This window comes from Saccopteryx leptura, chromosome 2, assembly GCF_036850995.1.
Source record: "Saccopteryx leptura isolate mSacLep1 chromosome 2, mSacLep1_pri_phased_curated, whole genome shotgun sequence".
Taxonomy (NCBI): domain Eukaryota; kingdom Metazoa; phylum Chordata; class Mammalia; order Chiroptera; family Emballonuridae; genus Saccopteryx; species Saccopteryx leptura.
The window spans coordinates 341,464,038-341,483,765 of NC_089504.1; the positions used below are offsets into that span (position 1 = coordinate 341,464,038).

General features: G+C 39.8%; 1 protein-coding gene across 4 annotated transcripts in view; it reads left to right on the forward strand.

The window, feature by feature from the left end:
* AP2B1 (adaptor related protein complex 2 subunit beta 1) overlaps positions 1-19,728 on the forward strand; it is a 129,620-nt gene that overhangs the window by 30,399 nt on the left and 79,493 nt on the right. For all 4 annotated transcript variants that reach the window (XM_066363887.1, XM_066363889.1, XM_066363890.1 and 1 more), the window contains exons 6-11: positions 5,932-6,122; positions 8,463-8,684; positions 9,210-9,330; positions 9,448-9,543; positions 16,459-16,574; positions 17,867-18,032. In XM_066363887.1, the coding sequence (XP_066219984.1) occupies positions 5,932-6,122; positions 8,463-8,684; positions 9,210-9,330; positions 9,448-9,543; positions 16,459-16,574; positions 17,867-18,032 (912 nt within the window). The remainder of the gene's footprint in view (positions 1-5,931; positions 6,123-8,462; positions 8,685-9,209; positions 9,331-9,447; positions 9,544-16,458; positions 16,575-17,866; positions 18,033-19,728) is intronic.

Below are 19,728 nucleotides of genomic sequence, written 5' to 3' on the forward strand. Positions count from 1 at the left end.
ACGGGGGAATATGTGAGAGATTATTCATAAAGGCATTCCTGTCTGTGCTAGTTCTCTTCCAGTGTATGTCTGCTTCCTCTAGAGTTCTTCTACACAGGATCATTTCTGTTCTAATCATATCCACCGCTCCAGTTTGCTTCTGTTTGAAAAAAATGAGGCCAATTTATGTCTTTAGAATTTATGCATGTAAGATAGGGGTAGCTTATAAATCAGATTTTATAGCTAGGTAGTAAGTCTTGCCTCTTTTTTTTTTTTTTCATTTTTCTGAAGCTGGAAACAGGGAGAGACAGTCAGACAGACTCCCGCATGCGCCCAACCGGGATCCACCCGGCACGCCCACCAGGGGCGATGCTCTGCCCACCAGGAGGCGATGCTCTGCCCACCAGGGGGCGATGCTCTGCCCATCCTGGGCGTCGCCATGTTGCGACCAGAGCCACTCTAGTGCCTGGGGCAGAGGCCAAGGAGCCATCCCCAGCGCCCGGGCCATCTTTGCTCCAGTGGAGCCTTGGCTGCAGGAGGGGAAGAGAGAGACAGAGAGGAAAGCGCGGCGGAGGGGTGGAGAAGCAAATGGGTGCTTCTCCTGTGTGCCCTGGCCGGGAATCGAACCCGGGTACCCCGCACGCCAGGCCGACGCTCTACCGCTGAGCCAACCGGCCAAGGCCTGTCTTTTATCTTTGTGCAGCTCTTATTAGGTGCAGTATTGAGTAAGTCAAAACACAAATTGCTTACCTTAAAAAAAATGAGCAGATTCCAAGGGTCTATAAGGAACTATCAAATTAAAGAAATCTTTAGTTAAGGCAGAGGAAGATTTGTCTAGTATTGAGTATGATTTTACATATTTCTATATATGCTTTTGCATACTGTGTATAAGTATATATATATATTTAATATCTGTGTCTATGAAGTAGACATATTATAGTAAGTCTAGGTAGGGCAGGGTGGAATGTGGAGGAGGAATATTTAATTGCAGTCCCCCAAAGAACAGAACTTACCATAATTGACAAGCAAGGTGCATTAAAAAACTATTTTTTGACAAAATGGGGTGTGTTCCTTTGTAGCCTACTTGCCAACTTTTTATAAATCAGCTAACATACTGAGAAAACTCAAGAAACCCTATTTATAAATCTATTTTTAAAAACAAAACTTTGTTTAGAAACACTTTTCTTTCTTGGGAACTCAAATTTTCCTGAGATTATAGTTAAAAGAGCATTGTTCTCTTCATGGTAGAATTTTCTAAGAGAAATGCCAGTTTTCAAGAGGAAATATTTTATATGTGTTAGTTCAGATTCATGACAAATACTATATATGATAGTTTGTTCAAGAGAGATAGAACCTTTGTTTTAATGCAGTAGTAAATCAAGGCAGTTACTGCAACTGTCAGATTTGTTTTTAGTTATACTTATTGTTTGGAGAAGGCTCTTTGAGAAGAGGAAATAAATCTTAAGTTTTAAGGTCTATATTTAAAAATAGACAATGTATGCACCATGAGCATAGTATAAAATCAGAAATAGTATAGCCTGACCAGGCTGTGGTGCAGTGGATAGAGTGTTGGATTGGGAGGCAGAAGACCCAGGTTTGAAACCCCGAGGTCGCTGGCTTGAGCGCGGGCTCATCTGGCCTGAGTGTTGGGTCACTGACTTGGGCATGGGATTATAGACATGACCCCATGGTCACTGGCTTGAGCCCAAAGTTCGCTGGCTTGAAGCCCAAGGTCACTGGCTTGAGCAAGGGGTCACTCACTCTGCTGTAGCCCCCTGGTCAAGGCACATATGAGAAAGCAATCAATGAACAACTAAGGAGTCTCAATGAAGAATTGATGCTTCTCATCTCTCCCTTCCTGTCTGTCCCTATCTGTCTCTCTCTCTCTCTGTCTCTGTCACACACACACAAAAGAAATAAATAGTATAAATATTGACAAATGAGTTATCCTGTATACCCCAGCCACTCAGTTGCTGTCTTGAAGTCAGCCTTTTTCTTTGTCTATTTCAGTCAGTATGTCTGTCTAGCTTAAAGTTTTCATTAAAGAAACATGGCTTACTGACCAGGAGAACTCGCCGCAGTCCCTTATGGGTCCACCTCCCTGTGTTTCTGAAAACCTAACAATCTGAATGTGACAATTAGGAGATGAAAGGGGTAAGGTGGAATAGAATGAACTTCAAGGAATTTTAGAGGAACAGTACCATATTGTTATTGGGGGATACATCTCTTCTGGTTGGTCGCTGGCTTAGTGGCTGGCAGCGATCCCTTTTCTCAGTACAAACTTTTTCAAACATAATCCTGTAATCTTATCTTGCTACGTGTTTTAATTAGACTGATGTTTCCCTATTTCCTTTTTTGTTTTAATGTGATAAGTAGAAATTGCCTCTTTAACCATCAGAACATATACTTCATTAGTTACATTATATCCTTGGTTTAATTTGTAATTGCCTATGATAGTAACAAAAAAATTTTAATTGCTCATTCTGTTCAGCATCCTTGTGTTCTCTTTCCTCCCCAGTGTTTTTCATTCCTCCCGTTCTTACCCTTTGGTCTACATTTCCTAATAACAGATATTATTTAACTTTTTTTTTAATATTAATAGGATTTGCCTGGTAGAAATGGTATGTTGTAGTAGGATGTTTATTTTGGACAATTGGAAACCAAGACTGGGCATTTGTTGGCACCATAGATGAAAACAGGCATCTGGTCTTCCAGAGACATTTTGACCCTTTTATACTATAGTCGGATCTAACAAGTGTATTGTACATGGGAAATAGAATTATCTTTTGCCTGTGTGTAAAGCACTAAAATGATGGAGGGGATTATAATTTCACTCTTTATGCCTTTTAGTTTTCACTATATCCCATGATTGATGGTGGAGGTAGCAAACAATAATTAAGTCAGAAAAGAGCCATATGCATGCTACCGTGCAATAGCTGGACTAGATCATTCTTTCTCATTAGTTTTACTAACAATAAATAAAATACTTTATTCTTAAGCATACTGTACTTACCAACTGAACCTTTGATTTTTCATCTTGGAATTTTTTTCCTGATCACTAAATTATAGATGAAGATGATTCATTTGTGGCATTATTGTCCTTACTATAGTAATGGTATTGTCATAAGTGTATTATTTGATTAAAAATCATATTCTCTAGACTTTTTTCTTCTAGGTAAAAATAATGCTGGGATAATCTACCGACATCCCAGATAACGTGTATATTAAAGTCAGTAGTTAAATCATGCCCATTGAGTTTCTTCTCTTGCTAGCAAAAGGATAATTGTATAACTCTTAGTTTCCCAAACTTTTAGCAAGGGACTTTAGTAAGAACTAACAATGAGTTGACATTTTTGAGAATCTTTTACATATATTTTTCAATATATGTAATTACTGAAGCAGCTGTCTCCTGTCACGTCTCAGAATGTTTATATAGAGCCTTACCTTGCTAAATTTTAGTTAACGACTAGGAGCCTTCCAGCAAAATATTTTTTTTGTTTTTTTAGCAAGAGAAATAGAGACAGAGAGAGGGACAAATAGGAACAGACAGGCAGGAAGGGAGAGAGATGAGAAGCATCAATTCTTCATTGTGGCAACTTAGTTGTTCATGATTGCTTTCTCATATGTGCCTTGATCGGAGGGCTCCATCAGAGCCAGTGATCCCTTGCTCAGGCCATCTACCTTGGGCTCAAGCCAGCGACCATGGGATCATGTCTGTGATCCCACACTCAAGCCAGTGACCCCACGCTCAAGTTGGTGAGCCTGTGCTCAAGCCAGATGAACCCACGCTCAAGCCAGCAACCTTGGGGCTCAGACCTGGGTCCTGTGCATCCCAGTCTAACGCTCTATTCACTGCGCCACCGTCTGGTCAGGCTATGTGGTTTCAAATAGACTTGTACAGAGCTGTAGTGTAGTTTTTGTTCATTTTGGTGTGTGTACTTGCCAGTTTTAATTATATTCATTAGTTGTAGATTTGTTAGTCATATTAAAAATAATCTGTAATTTTGGTAGAGTGTTTACTTTTTTCTTGCAACTAATGTAAATTCCCAGATCTGTACTTGGGATACAAGTGTACTTTTGTTTTGTTTTTTTTTCTTTTTATTTTTATTTTAAGTGAGAGAAGGGGAAATAGACTCCCACATGAGTCCCTACTGGGATCCTCACGGTGAGCCCCATCTGGGGCCGATGCTCTGCCCATCTGGGGCCGTGCTTGCAATTGAGCTATTTTTTAGTGCCTGAGGCAAAGGCTCCACAGAGCCATTCTCAGTGCCTGGGCCAACACACTGGAAACAGTCCAGCCATGGTTGAGGGATGGGGGGAGAGAGAGAGAGAGAAGGAGAAGGAGAGAGAGAGAAGGGCAAGGGGCGAGGAGAAGGTGGGGAAAAGCAGATGGTTGGATGGTTGCTTCTCCTGTGTGCCCTGACCAGTAATCAAACCAGGGACTTCCACATGCCAGGTCAACACTCTTATCACTGAGCCAACTGGCCAGGGCGGTGTGCTTGCTTTTATTTGGTAGCAATATTTTATTTATACTGTCTGAAAGAAGGAAAAATTTGAGATAACCATATTTCATTGTTTCTAAGATGCTTTATTATTTTCTGTATTATCTGGAAAGAAAATTGTTTTATAATAAACTGATGTACCATTAATTAAAAAATACATCCAAATTTCAGAGATGTTAATGTAAAAAACTGCAACTGATGAATTATAGTAGTATTACCACATTTATTTTGCATAAGGCTTTGTAGAAAGAATTTATGCATATTGTCATTTTATCCTCAAACTAAAGCTAATCTGTGAGGAAGATTAAATTATCCCTAGTTTTCAGATGGGGAAACTAAATTTCACAGAAATTATGTGCTATCCCAACATCATATAGGGATCTAGGATTTCAAGCTCAAATTTTCTTACTCTAAGACTTGTGATATGATTGACGGTATCATCTCCATCCCGCTTCTCCCACCCTGTACATGCGTAGCATTCACCTATAAAATTTTTAGCCTAGATTTTTCTATTACCTAGTATATATGTTTTATATTGAAACCACTGCTCTTTTTAGCTGTTCATGTTTTGATTCTACTGGTAGCTTTGGGTACCATTAAAATTGTTAACGTTTTAATAGTTATGTGTGACTTTCTGCTAAATATGAATTGTTTTAATTTTGGGTTGTCTGACCGCTAGGAAGCTGAATATGTCATTATTGGTGGTTTCAGTGCTCACTTTGGCGGCACATTATATAAGGTCTACCAGAAAGTTCTGTCCATTTTTGGAATAAAGTAAAATACAAATTTTTCTTACTGTCAATAAACTTTATTAAATAATATAATTGCCATTATTATTAATGATTTTTTGCCAGCGTGAGGGCAATTTGTATATCCCATTGTTGAAAAATGTTTTATCTTTTGATGCGAAAAATTGAACCAGTGCTTGTTTGATATCTTCTTCATTTTTGAATTTTTTGCCCTTCAAAAAATTTTGTAAGGACAAAAACAAGTGATAGTTGGAGGGTGCTAAGTCCGGGGAATATGGTGGATGCGACAGACATGCTTCTGTAGCATTTCTTCCTTGTTGAAATTTGTAAAAATTACAGTGGCGTAAATGAACTTTATCAGTAGCCATGGGTACACTATTGCTTCATACATAAGACTAACGTGAATCAACTTTGTTTTAGTTAATTTGCTACGTCAGTATGTATACATTAAGTGATAAAAATAGAGAGGCACACATGTGCCAAATAAATGTGCTTACGTGTCGAAACTTGTGATAGAAACGGACAGAACTTTCCGGTAGACCTTGTATATTATTGGTGGTTTAATATGTGAATTGAAAGTAGTTTATCTGTTTCTAGTTGATGAGGTGAAATATACAGGAATATCTATGATCCAGAGAAGATTGTTTGTCTATAGTTGTACTGTTTTTGGTAAATCAAGGTCATGTCTGCTTCCTTCCCAGGTGGTGGCTAATGCTGTAGCAGCGTTATCTGAAATCAGTGAATCTCATCCAAACAGCAACTTACTCGATCTGAACCCGCAGAACATTAATAAGCTGCTGACAGCCTTGAATGAGTGCACTGAATGGGGCCAGATTTTCATCCTGGACTGCCTGTCCAATTATAACCCTAAAGATGACCGGGAGGCTCAAAGGTCAGTCTGGTTATCTGGATAATATCTGGGAGTCTTGACTTGTTTAATAAGTGTCTGTATTAGAATAAAAATCTATTATGTTGACGATCAGTGGCCTATGGGATAGATATTACAGGATAGATAGTGCTCTCCCATCGTATTTTTTTTACTAGAGTTAGGTAAGAATCATGCAAAATTTCTTTTTAAAAGATGCATGTTTAAAAAAAAAAAAGATGCATGTTTTTCATTTCTCATTTGACCAGGGTAGTTCAGTTGTGCTAAATTCTTCCTCATCATGGTCTCACATCTCTCATACAGCAGTTACTGGCCATATGATATAGTCTCTTACTATAGTGACATACTTTTTATTCTATTAAATACATAGTCACTGGCTCGATACTAGTTACTGAGTTGAGCTATACCGATAATTCAGGATTAGAGAAAGTGTTGGAGCCGGCAAAATCGTGTCAGTCTAAACCTGGAGATTTTAGAAGGCACACCTAGATTGTTCTGAGCACTTGACCACTGTAGTGTTGCAAATTTTCTTTGTCAGAAATCAGCTATTAAATTTCATAGACATACATTTTAGTTTACAGAGTTGAAATTATCACCAATTTTCTTGAACATTTTTTGTATATAGGCACTGAAGTTGGCAGATTACTTTTGAAGAAATGTTGGCTTTTCATTGAGTTGACATATTTTAATATGGGTGATAGGAACTTTCCTTGCCTGGCTGAAGCTCAAGCTACTATAATGCAAGTGCTCTTTGCTTGACTTGGGAAGTTGTTCCCTCTGGACAGAGACCTGATAGTTTCTTTCCATCATTGAAAGTATAAATATCTTCTGGAATGACTTTATTTTTCTGTTGGTCATTGATATTTCACACTTATTCATTTATTCACTCAGGAAATATTTATTGAGCCCATGTTGTGTAAGAAGCACTGTTCTGGGTCCTAATGATATCACAATAGACAGACAAGTCATAGCCCTTAGACAAGTCATAGCCCTTGTATAACACTGTTCTGAGAGATGGAGCAGAAATATATAGATGCATATAATACATGTTGCTATATAATATGTCAGATGGTAAGTGCTGATGAGAAGATAAAGTAGGGAAGAGATTAAGATATGCTGGGCATTTTGGGGATGAGTTGTGTTTCATAAAAGGATAATTAGAGAAGGCCTCACTGAGAAGGTGGCATTTGTGTAAAGACCTGAAGGAGATCAGGGAATTAACCAAGCTTATATAGGAGGGAGGAAAAGAAACAGCATACTTATCCTGTATCTTTATCTTTTTTTTTTTTTTTTGTATTTTTTGAAGTGAGAAGCAGGGAGGCAGAGAGACAGTCTCCTGCATGTGCCCAACCGGGATCCACCGGCATGCCCTTTAGGGGGCCATGTTCTGCCCATCTGGGGTGTTGCTTTGTTGCAACCAGAGCCATTCTAGCACCTGAGGCAGAGGCCATAAGAGCCATCCTCAGTGCTGGGCCAACTTTGCTCCAATGGAGCCTTGGCAGTGGGAGGGGGAAGAGAGAGAGAAAAAAGAGAGGGGAAGGGTGGAGAAGCAGATGAGCACTTCTCCTGTGTGCCCTGGCTGGGAATCAAACCTGGGACTTGTGCATGCTGGGCCGATGCTCTACTGCTGAGCCAGTGGGTCAGGGTATCTTGTATCTTTAACTGAATATAGTCAGGAGCCACTTACATTGCCTAGGAGCTATCAAAGTTAGGTTAATTTTTGAAGGCCCCTCAACAGATAATATTTAAGATTTCAGAGGCATTTAAGTGTAGGTGGCAGGGGCCAGAAGAGGAGGAGGTTGGGGGAATATTGCAGTAATATCCTATTGTTAGAAAACAAAAACCCTTTCAGAGATTTTCTTATTCTGAAGGTAAAGGATTGGGTAGTTTTCCCTGTCAACCCATCTCCTGCATCTTAACAATGAAACCTTCCACTGCAGTTGGTTAATATTTCTCAGTATAAAATAACTCTGAGAATGCTTAATTTGACTTCCTGTAGGTTGATGAGAAATGGACTGTGAGGCAGGGAGGACTATCACACTGGAAGGTAAATGGTGTGAGCTTCAGGTGTTTCGGGTTTTTGGCTAGTTTCCTTCCAATTTGAGCATCCCTTATTGCTGGTTTCATAAAATCTTCTGATGTTCCTGTTCTGCCTGTAGTTTGCTGGGAATGAGGCTTCTGCAATGTTGGATCCCAGTTTTACCTACTCATGGAGCTTTGACTTTTCTAACTGGTTCTCTAATTTCTTGATACTTGGGCTGTGGGACTCTGACCCATTGCCTTATAGACTAGATTGAGCAAAGAACTTCTAATTCAGGACATTAATTTTCCTTTCCTGTCCTTCAGCATATGTGAGCGGGTAACGCCCCGGCTATCGCATGCCAACTCAGCAGTGGTGCTTTCAGCGGTAAAAGTCCTAATGAAATTTCTAGAGTTGTTACCCAAGGACTCTGATTACTACAATATGCTGCTGAAGAAGTTGGCCCCTCCACTTGTCACTTTGCTGTCTGGGGAGCCAGAGGTGCAGTACGTTGCCCTGAGGAACATCAACTTAATTGTTCAGAAAAGGTTGGGAAAAAATGAATGGGTGATGAAAGTGTTTATAATTTTGAATTAAGCTTAATTGTACCAATATTAAAGAGGCCAGTATTAAGCTATTTTTAATGTATGGAAATGAGAATGTTGTATGGCTGAAAAACTTGCCCTGAGTTAGGAAGCTAAAAGTTGATTTTGGATCATTCCTATAATAAATGCCTGTTGTTCTACAATGCTGTTTGTTTTCTGAGGGATCTCTTAATAGCATACTAGCTAGTGCCTGCTTAATATAGTTCATGCTGTTGTTTAGAGTCAGGTTGCTATTCTTCCAGCAGTTTTTGACTGCATGTACGCTCACCTTTTAAAGGATAAAACTAGTCTGCTAAATGGAACAGGTAAGAGTAGAGAGGGGTAGGGGAAGTTTTGAGTTTTCCCCTGTGGGGGGTGGATGGGAGGTGAACAGGGAAGCATAGATTAAATATTAATAGAGACTCAGAAGGATATATCAATATTTATTAATGCCTCATCTTCCTTATCTTGTGTTTCTATGTGACATAGGCCTGAAATCTTAAAGCAGGAAATCAAAGTCTTTTTTGTGAAGTATAATGATCCCATCTATGTTAAACTAGAGAAGTTGGACATCATGATTCGTTTGGCATCCCAAGCCAATATTGCTCAGGTAGACTCGAGTTTATAATGACTTAGATCTAAAGGTCTGGCCTTCAGAAAAAGCTAGGCCATTAAATTGCTGTTTGAGAGTCCTTAATACTTGTTCACGTCTTGGATTTTTTAATAGGTTCTGGCAGAACTGAAGGAATATGCCACAGAGGTGGATGTTGACTTTGTTCGCAAAGCTGTGCGGGCCATTGGACGGTGTGCCATCAAGGTGGAGGTAAGTGTCTGATGGTAGTTGTGATCATATTACAGGATTCTGAGTGTTCTCTTTACTCCTTCTTTAAAATACCGGTACATTTTTAAAGTTTATCAAAAATAATAAAGCTCATGGTAAAAATATTAAAGAATTTTTAGTGAAAAGCAGCTATCCCTGGTTCTTCTCAGAGGGAATCACTTTAATCATGTTTCTGATTTGTTATTTTTTTTAGAGATACTTCCATGTCTAAGTAATATGCTATTGATTTATAGACATTATTAACTTTCTTCTGTGAGATGAACAGCTTAGTTCATATACCATGCCTTTCTACTTCTTTCCTCTTCTATTTTTTTTTTTAAAGAGTCAGAGAGAGGGATAGACAGGGACAGACAGACAGGAACAGAGAGATGGGAAGCATCAATTATCAGTTTTTTTGTTGCGCATTGCGACACCTTAGTTGTTCATTGATTGCTTTCTCATATGTGCTGTGACCGTGGGCCTTCAGCAGACCGAGTAACCCCTTGCTCAAACCAGATGAGCCCGTGTTCAAGCTGGCGACCTCTGGGTCTCGAACCTGGGTCCTTGGCATCCCAGTCCAATGCTCTATCCACTGCGCCACCGCCTGGTCAGGCTCCTGTTCTATTTTCCAGTATACAGGGGTCCTTGGGTTATGACAGTCTCTACATACGATGTTTGGAATTTATAACGCTTACTCCCATAAAAACTTAAAACACAGACGTGAGTGTTTCGACTTATACCGTTAGCATCGTGCTTATGGACTGTGTGGGCGAACTAGTTTGGTTGTGTGTGGCGGAAGAATATGCAGTAATGTGGAATATGAGTAAGGGAGTTGGCGTCTCCCTGCATGCTTACCTACACCATTTTGGACTGTTAAAAGAGCAAGTGTTCCATTTGTGTTAGGCTAGGGTATGTTTCAACTTATACCAAAATATCACTGTTGTAGAAACAGAACTGTATCATAACCTGAGGACCCCCTGTAGTTATAGCATGAGGTTTTTTTGTTCTTATATTGATTATCTTTGTTTGAGATAATATACCTGTATTTCCTGTTCTGTCAAGCCACAGCCTTGTAAAACTTGCTGTATATTATGACTAAATATGTAGGGCCTACTCAATGCAAATAATTATATTTCCTTATAGAGACTTTTTTTCTTGTGACAGAGACAGAAAGAGGAACAGATAGGGACAGAGAGACAGGAAGGAGAGAGATGAGAAGCATCAATTCTTCGTTGCGGCACCTTAGTTATTCATTGATTGCTTTCTCATATATGCCTTTACCGGGGGGCTACAGCAGACTGAGTGACCCCTTGCTCAAACCAGATGAGCCTGCCCTCAAGCTGGTGACCTCGGGGTCTCAAACCTGGGTTCTCCACATCCCAGTCCAACGCTCTGTCCACTGCGCCACCACCTAGTCAGGCTATACACAGGTTTTTTTTGTTTGTTCGTTCGTTTGTTTTTGTATTTTTCTGAAGCTGGAAACGGGGAGAGACAGTCAGACAGACTCCCGCATGCGCCCGACCAGGATCCACCCGGCACGCCCACCAGGGGCGAAGCTCTGCCCACCAGGGGGCGATGCTCTGCCCCTTCGGAGCGTCACTCTGCCATGACCAGAGCCACTCTAGCGCCTGGGGCAGAGGCCAAGGAGCCATCCCCAGCGCCCGGGCCATCTTTGCTCCAACGGAGCCTCGGCTGCAGGAGGGGAAGAGAGAGACAGAGAGGAAGGAGGGGGTGGGGGTGGAGAAGCAAATGGGCGCCTCTCCTATGTGCCCTGGCCGGGAATCGAACCCGGGTCTCCCGCACGCCAGGCCGACGCTCTACCGCTGAGCCAACCGGCCAGGGCCTATACACAGTTTTTAATTGTGGCATATACCATGCATATAGTAAAGTGCAGTCCATGTAAGTTTAACATGGAGATAATGAGTTCATCCGGACTTCTGTGCACATAGCCAGGGCTGTCACTAGCAGGTTTCTGCTTTAGGACAGTGAGTTGGTCTGTACTTGAGAGTCTTTATGAAGAGCCTCTGGTTTTAGAGGGAAGGTTTGTTTCCAGCCTGGTGGCAGCTTTCTAATAGGGGTTATGGCTGCTACCTTTTACATTGCCCTGCCTGGTCTGTCTGTCACCAATTCACCATTTGTTTCTCCTCATTCAGAACCTTGTTGAAATTAATGGTGGACTGAGTTCACTTTATTCTAGATTCGGAGCTCCATATTCGTTCTTTCTACTTGACTAGTTGCAATTCTTCTTAGAGGCAGACAGTTGGGCCATATGACTTCTCAAGGATCCTAAAATAATTTGTACAGTATGACCAGTACTTTATGGCAACAGAAGGAAACAGATGCTGTCAGAGAAGCAGCTTTGAAAGCCAAGCTCCTAATTGACCTTTCTTCTTTTTATTAAAGTCATTGCTGCTTCTTAAAGCTAACATTGATAAATCATTTAATAGACTAGTTATAGCAAGAAGTAAATTAATATTGGTTTCTGTTCCTGGTTCCACTAGTTCAATTGCTTTAGATATTTATTATATTTCTGTTGCTCCATTTGAGAAATGGGAAAGTCTGTTTATTGGATCTCGATACAGTGGATCTTTATCACCACACTTTACCTACTTTTACTTTTCTTATTGAAGTATAGCCACCTACTTAACTTTTTAATGTAGACAATTTTCAGAGAGATTTCAATAGCATCAGGGTCATTTGGAGCTTGTCATTTTCATACTGTCATTGTGATGCTGACCTCTCTGACAGAGCTCTAAAAAGTCATACAAAATATCCTGTCCCAAAGCTAAAAAAGATTTTCTATCCCTGGAATTACTAGAAGGCATTCTCAAAGCACCTAAATTCCAGAAACTGTTAGTGCCATGTATTGTGTCTAACTGAAAAGTCCATAATCTGAGAAAGATAAGCTTCTGATGGCTTTATTTTCTTCTTCTGACTCACAAGGTGCCCTAGTGGGGGTATGTGAGGAATGAATTTTTTCAGGAAACTTAAGATCAGCCTTCAAGAAGTCTGCCTTTTGCCTGATCTGGTGGTGGTGCAGTGGATAGAGTGTCGGACTGGGACGTGGAGGACCCAAGTTCGAAACTCTGAGGTCGCCAGCTTGAGCACAGGCTCATCCGGCTTGAGTATGGGCTCACCAGCTTGAGCATGGGGTTGCTGGCTTGAGCATGGGATCATAGACATGACCCCATGGTTGCTGGCTTGAGCCCAAAGGTTGCTGTCTTGAGCAAGGGTCACTTGCTCGTCTGTAGCCACCTGCTCAAGGCACATATAAGAAAGCAGTCAATGAACAAGCAATCAGTGAGCAACTAAGATGCCACAACGAATAATTGATGCTTCTCATCTCCCTCCCTTCTGGTCTGTCTGTCCCTCCCTATCTGTCTCTCTCTCTGACTATCTCTCTGTCTCTGTCAAGAAAAAAAATATTCTGCCTTTTCATGTAGTGCTCTCTTATTTCAGGTGGCCTGGATTGGTCTTAGGACTTTTCCTGGAACTGTTTCAGTCATGAATTATCGGTTGGAAAGAGTTGCTTAGCCCAGAGTTACTGGGGCAGGAGAGACGATGATTGCCTTTGTTTAACTAATTCATTGGTGGAACAAGGGGGAGAACTAGTGAGGGAATTGTAATAGACTTTCTGTGTAGTTTCTACACTAGGCGCTGCTTTCTTTCAAGGTATCTCATCCTTTTAAATGAGTAGCTGGTTTAAAAGTTATGACAGGTGACAAGAAATTGAATTTAGTTTAGTTCTTAGCTAAGAGAACAGGGCCTGGAAAGTTCAAGGTGTCTTTAAGAGTTGGAGCTGTATTTTTATCATGACTGTAAATGTCATGATAAAATGTAAATGTAGGTGTTTCTATGTTGCTCTAAGAATCCTTAGGTGGAATAACATAAGTTGGTTAGGTTAAAGATTATGAAGTAAACCATTGTGTTAATAAGTAGCACTGAAAAAGCAATCCCATAGAATTCATTTTCAGTAATTTGCCTTTCTTTTTGTTTGCATTTTATAATAGATTTTACATTTTTCCCCCTCACTTTTTTGAGGTATGATCGACAAATTAAAATTGTATGCTCTTACACTGTGTCCCTATTTCTTTAAGGATGAGACAGATAAGCCCTGGCCTTTTCTTAGTCTTCCCAATAAAATCACGTGGTGCTATTTGTTTGAGCGAGATTAAGGCAATAAGTTAATACCAGTTCTTCACTTCCTAGTCTTCTTTTCTGTGGTATTTACCATTTCAAATTTTTATAGATCAAGATAGGATACGGATTTCTGTCTCATCCTGTAGTTCAGGGGTAGTCAACCTTTTTATACCTACCGCCCACTTTTGTATCTCTGTTAGTAGTAAAATTTTCTAACTGCCCACCGGTTCCACAGTAATGGTGATTTATAAAGTAGGGAAGTAACTTTACTTTATAAAATTTATAAAGCAGAGTTACAGCAAGTTAAAGCATATAATATTACTTACTAAGTACTTTATGTTGGATTTTTGCTAAGTTTGGCAGAATAAATCTTTATAGAACAACTTACTATAGTTAAATCTATCTTTTTATTTATACTTTGGTTGCTCTACTACCGCCCACCATGAAAGCTGGAACTCCCACTATTGGGCGGTAGCGACCAGGTTGACTACCACTGCTGTAGTTTAAGAACAAAGAAAAATTATACATACAGCTCTTAGGAAAGTTGTATGTGTTTACTACATAAAATCATAAAATATGACATGTTAAATGAAAGTAGTACATTGCACTCTGCTTTCTTCTACCCCCATTCTGTCTTCTCAGAGATGATGTGAAAATGATTTCAAATGTTTATTGTATTGATTTTAGAGAGAAAGAGACATTGATCTGTTACTGTATGTGCCCTGACCAGGGATCAAACTGGTAACCTCTACATTAGGGCAATCCTCTTATCAGCTGAGCTGTCTGACCAGGGCAAAGTTAATATGATTATAAGTCTTTGTTTATATAGTCCACCATGCAAAAGTGTACTTTAAAAAAAAATGAGATTGTTCTATGAATGTTATTTACATTTTTTCCCCACTAGAGACAGACAAGAAGGGAGAGGGTTGAGAAGCATCAACTTGTAGTTGTGACACTTTAGTTGTTCATTGATTGCTTCTCATATGTGCCTTGACCATGCTGCTCCAGCTGATCCAGGACCCCATGCTGAAGCTGATGAGCCTGTGCTCAAGCCGGTGACCTTGAGGTTTTGAACCTGGCACTTCAGCATCCCAGGTTGATGCTCTATCCACTGCACCACCACACACCAGAAGGCACTATATTTTTTTAAAGGGCTAGATCATTAGGCTTGTAGAATTTTGCGTAGTGTGCATTTGACTGGTTGTATTTTAGTGTTGTGTCAGTCCTCCATTCCCTTCATAATATTCACGTTTAGTGTGTTTGGCAAGACTACCTGTTAGGTATTTCTGTGTACTTTCTGTTGCATCTTATCAGGAAGCATGCACTGGGGTGACTCATCACAGTACATTATAATACATGATAAGTCAGTCCTTGATTTTTAGAATCTCTCTTCCAGAGCCCTTTTCCTTTTAAAAACTATGACTATTAGTTTCAATATATTAGTTTTGTCACTTGTATTCTTTCATATTCCCTTCATCAATGAAAGATTACTAGATTAAATTCTATTTTATAGATGAACTATAGGCTATGGAAAATTATAGTTTAGCTAAGACCATAACTTTTCAGTTACATGGCCCAAAAGATGGCAAATTTTTCTTAAGAGTTTATCTTGATGAGTCACAGATAACTTTGAATCTACAATGAAATCTATGGTCTCCCTCCCTGGAATATATGCTTATATGCAGTATAATGATATTTGGCAATTTCATTTCAAGAGGTTTAAAGTTACCTAATGGTCTTCATTCATCCATGAACTCCAGATAAGAATCTCCTACCTTGTCTTATTTCTCCCATTTTTATTTTCCTGGCTATACAAGGTGATTCTTTTAATTCAGATGGACTCACCTGTCAGTTTATGTTTGTAGTGAGTAAAATTTGGCGTCTATCTAAAACAGGGGTCCCCAAACTACGGCCCGCGGGCCGCATGTGGCCCCCTGAGGCCATTTATCCGGCCCCTGCTGCACTTCCAGAAGGGCCACCTCTTTCAGAAGTGGTCAGCATCCGCATCCTGTGCTTCTGGATTACTGTATGTGGCAGCGCCGCAAAGCGCGACTTCACATACAGTACTACTTCCCGTAACGTGGGACGCACGCGTCACAGCTCTGGAAGCAAGCACGTCATATCACTTGTTACGGCCAGCAATGACAAATATGGAACTGGACATTGACCATCTCATTAGCCAAAAGCAGGCCCATAGTTCCCATTGAAATACTGATCAGTTTGTTGATTTAAATTTACTTGTTCTTTATTTTAAATATTGTATTTGTTCCCATTTTGTTTTTTACTTTAAAATAAGATATGTGCAGTGTGCATAGGGATTTGTTCATAGTTTTTTTTTTTTTATAGTCTGGCCCTCCAACGGTCTGAGGGACAGTGAACTGGCCCCCTGTGTAAAAAGTTTGGGGACCCCTGATCTAAAACTTCTGTATATCTCTATCAGATAGCCCAGCCTCTAGTTAGCTTTGTCAAATTAAGTGCCTGATCTAGTTTAAATTAGTTGATGTACCTGTATGTTTCAGAACAACAAAAAATTTTTTTTAAATTTATTGACTTACGAGAGAAAGGAAGAAACATTGATTTATTGTTCCACTTATTTATGCATTCATTGGTAATTCTTTTATGTGCCCTGACTGGCGATCAAACCCGAAACCTTGGTGTATCAGAATGACACTCTAACCAAATAAGCTACCCTGTCAGGGCTTAAAGTCTTTTTTTATATTGAAGTTGTATTATTGGGTAGATGATCTGACTTCTCATTTATTATGTTTCTCTTTGCAGCAATCTGCAGAACGTTGTGTGAGTACATTGCTTGATCTCATCCAGACCAAAGTAAATTATGTGGTCCAAGAGGCAATTGTTGTCATCAGGGACATCTTTCGCAAGTACCCCAATAAGTATGTCCAAATACTTCTTCTATCCCTCTTCCTCAAATCATTTAGGAAATGTTTAAGGCATTTTGAAATTGGCTAGATAAGAATTTTTTGTAATGTAACTGGTCATAATAGGGTACTTTATTAAAAATCAGAAATATGTAAGGTGATTAGCACAGGGATTAAAACCTGATTCTTCATCCTGCTTTATTACTTTTAGAGGAATTTAGAGGAATTGAAGCTCTGTCTGACTATGCACTGTTGATTGTCATCTATTGAAGTTAACTCTATACATAGATTCTTTGGTGGCAAAGAATTATTAAATAGGATGCACATATATTCCAGGTTTCCCAGGTCTAATCCTGGTTTACGCCTGTTACCAGGATAATTAATGATTGTGCCCCTTTTCACTCTCAGAAATATCTTAGTTTGGATGATAAATTTATCTGACCACCTTATTGTAAAATCCAGGAAGATGACAGCTGTGCTGTTCACTTTGCATGTTACCTAGTACTTTGTAGAAAATTAGAGAACATGTAACCATAAATTACTGGGATGTCAGGCCTTTCCTGAAGTATGGTAGCTCATCACAAGTCTATATGTAGCTAGAAAATATGCATTTTTACTCCACAGGTTTCCACATTGAGGCCTCTTAGTGTATTATTTATTTGTCTATGTCTAATATATAATGTCATTTTGATGTTTAAAACTACATTAGCCAAGAAGATGTATTCAATATAGTAAAAGTGAGAGAGCTATAGACCTGTAAAATTAGAGTTAAATATTTGAATTACTCATTTCTTTGGAGAAACAGATCATTATTAGTGCAGGTTCCTTGGGAGGAAAGAATGTAAAGATCTCCCTAAAAAGAGATGTGGCTTAAGGGACAAAATTACTTTTCCTAGTCTGGATGCTGTTGTCTAACTTCTTTTTCCTAATGATGAAGTGGGATTTGTTCCTGTACTATGAAGGCAGAATGGAATAATAGGAAAATTCTCTGATCATGAACAAGAAAAATTGTTAGAAATATAAGGTAGTGTTATAATCTTATACCACAGGTTAATTTTTCCTTGTAAAAAGAATATTGGATGAGCTTTATGAATAGTGAAGGTCTGGTTTTTAAACATAATTGAAGGGGAAATGAAAGGCATTTATAATTTTTGGCTTAAAGCTTGTACATTTTCTTGATTAAAAAGCCTCTCTATTTTGGTGGTTAGGTTGAAGTTCCCTTGTCTGTAGTTTTGCCTTTAACTTTTCTTATTAAATACAGTTCTCAGTTTTGCCCCCATTAACTGTAGTCCATTTTGTTGTGTCAGGTATGAAAGTATCATTGCCACTCTGTGTGAGAACTTAGACTCGCTGGATGAGCCAGACGCTCGAGCAGCTATGATTTGGATTGTGGGAGAATATGCTGAACGAATTGATAATGCAGATGAGTTACTAGAGAGTTTCCTGGAGGGTTTTCATGATGAGAGCACCCAAGTAAGTTTTCATCTACATCTTATGTCATAGATCATTTTGGAAAGATATCAGGGAAAGTAAAGGTTCACCAGTTTCATGTGAGAGAGGTTGTGTGTGTGTGTATTAAGTGAGAGGCAGGGAGGTGGGGAGAAAGAGAGACAAGTCTCCTACATGCTCCCTGACTGGGATCTGCCCCTACAGGGCAATGCTCTGTCCATCTGGGGCTGCTGCTCCGATGCTCGGCAACTGGGCTATTTCAGCACCTGAGGTGAGGCCATGGAACCATCCTCATCACTGGGACCAAACTGCTCGAACATTTGAGCCATAGCTGCAGAAGAGGAGTGGAAAGGGGGGAGAGAGAGAGAGAGAGAAGCGAGAGGGGGAGGGGTGGAGAAGCAGATGGGTGCCTCTCTTGTGTGCCCTGACCAGGAATCGAACCTAGGACTTCACACACTGAGCCAATGCTCTACGGCTGAGCCAATGCTTTACCACTGAGCTAACTGGCCAGGGCCAAGAGAGGTTTATATTTATATATAATACTGATTTTTCTCCCAAAAGGCACAAACTATTTTAATTGTGCTATTTGCTGGTGGAACAAACCTACCTAAACTTAGATCAGTGGTTCTCAAACTTTTATGAGTCTCAGAAATACCTGGAAAGCTTGTAAAAGCACAGGTTGATGGGCCCTCCACCCCTAGAGTTTTTGACTCATAGGCCTAAGATGGGCCTAAGCATTTTAATTTCTTACTAGGTTCCCAGAGATGCAGCTGCTTCTGCTCTAGAACCACATTTTGACAACGACTGGCTTAGAGCAGTAGTCATCACTTTTTCATTTTCTGTTATTCAAAGATGATTACCCATTACTGTTAGTAATAGTTAATGGCTTATTTTTTTTTATTATTCATTTTAGAGAGGAGAGGGAGAGACAGAGGGGAGAGAGAGAGGAGAGACAGAGAGAGAGAAGGGGGGAGGAGCTGGAAGCATCAACTCCCATATGTGCCTTGACGAGGCAAGCCCAGGGTTTCGAACCGGCGACCTCAGCATTTCCAGGTCGACGCTTTATCCACTGCGCCACCACAGGTCAGGGTTAATGGCTTATTAAAGCAGATGTTTTCACCTGGAACTGGGAGAGGGCTGGCATGTGCAGATTGAAAAGATTCTCTCTGGATGATTAGATTCCTTCCCATCTTCATCTCTACCAAAATTGAGATACCAGACCACAGGCCCAGAGAAGCAGATAAATTATTAAATTCTTTTCCTTTGGAATTTGTACTTACTGCAAATTAAAGTTCATGTATATAATCCACAATAGTAATTTTAGGAGAACACTTATAAGCCAGTAGCTTTGTGGTTCAGCACCCCATTCTTAATTGGCTATGATCTGGCATTGGGAAAATTGGATAATTTTACTGTCTCTGCTCTTGCCCCAGTATGACAGATGATTCCCTACTTCCTCTAGAATTGGTGGGAGTAAATAATAAAGGACTTGGTCAGATATCAGTTTTATGGTCATCACAGTGTTGGCAAGTACTTTAAGAAATATAGGTAATTGTCTGGGCCAGAAACAAATAAACCTTTTTTGATACCAAAAATGCAATTTGAGAATAGGTTAATGAGTTTTCAGTTGATGGATACCTTTGACTGCTATTGGTGGTATTGGCTCAGTTTTAACTTTCCATCAAAATCAGAAAGACCCCATAGTAACTCATAGTTAAAG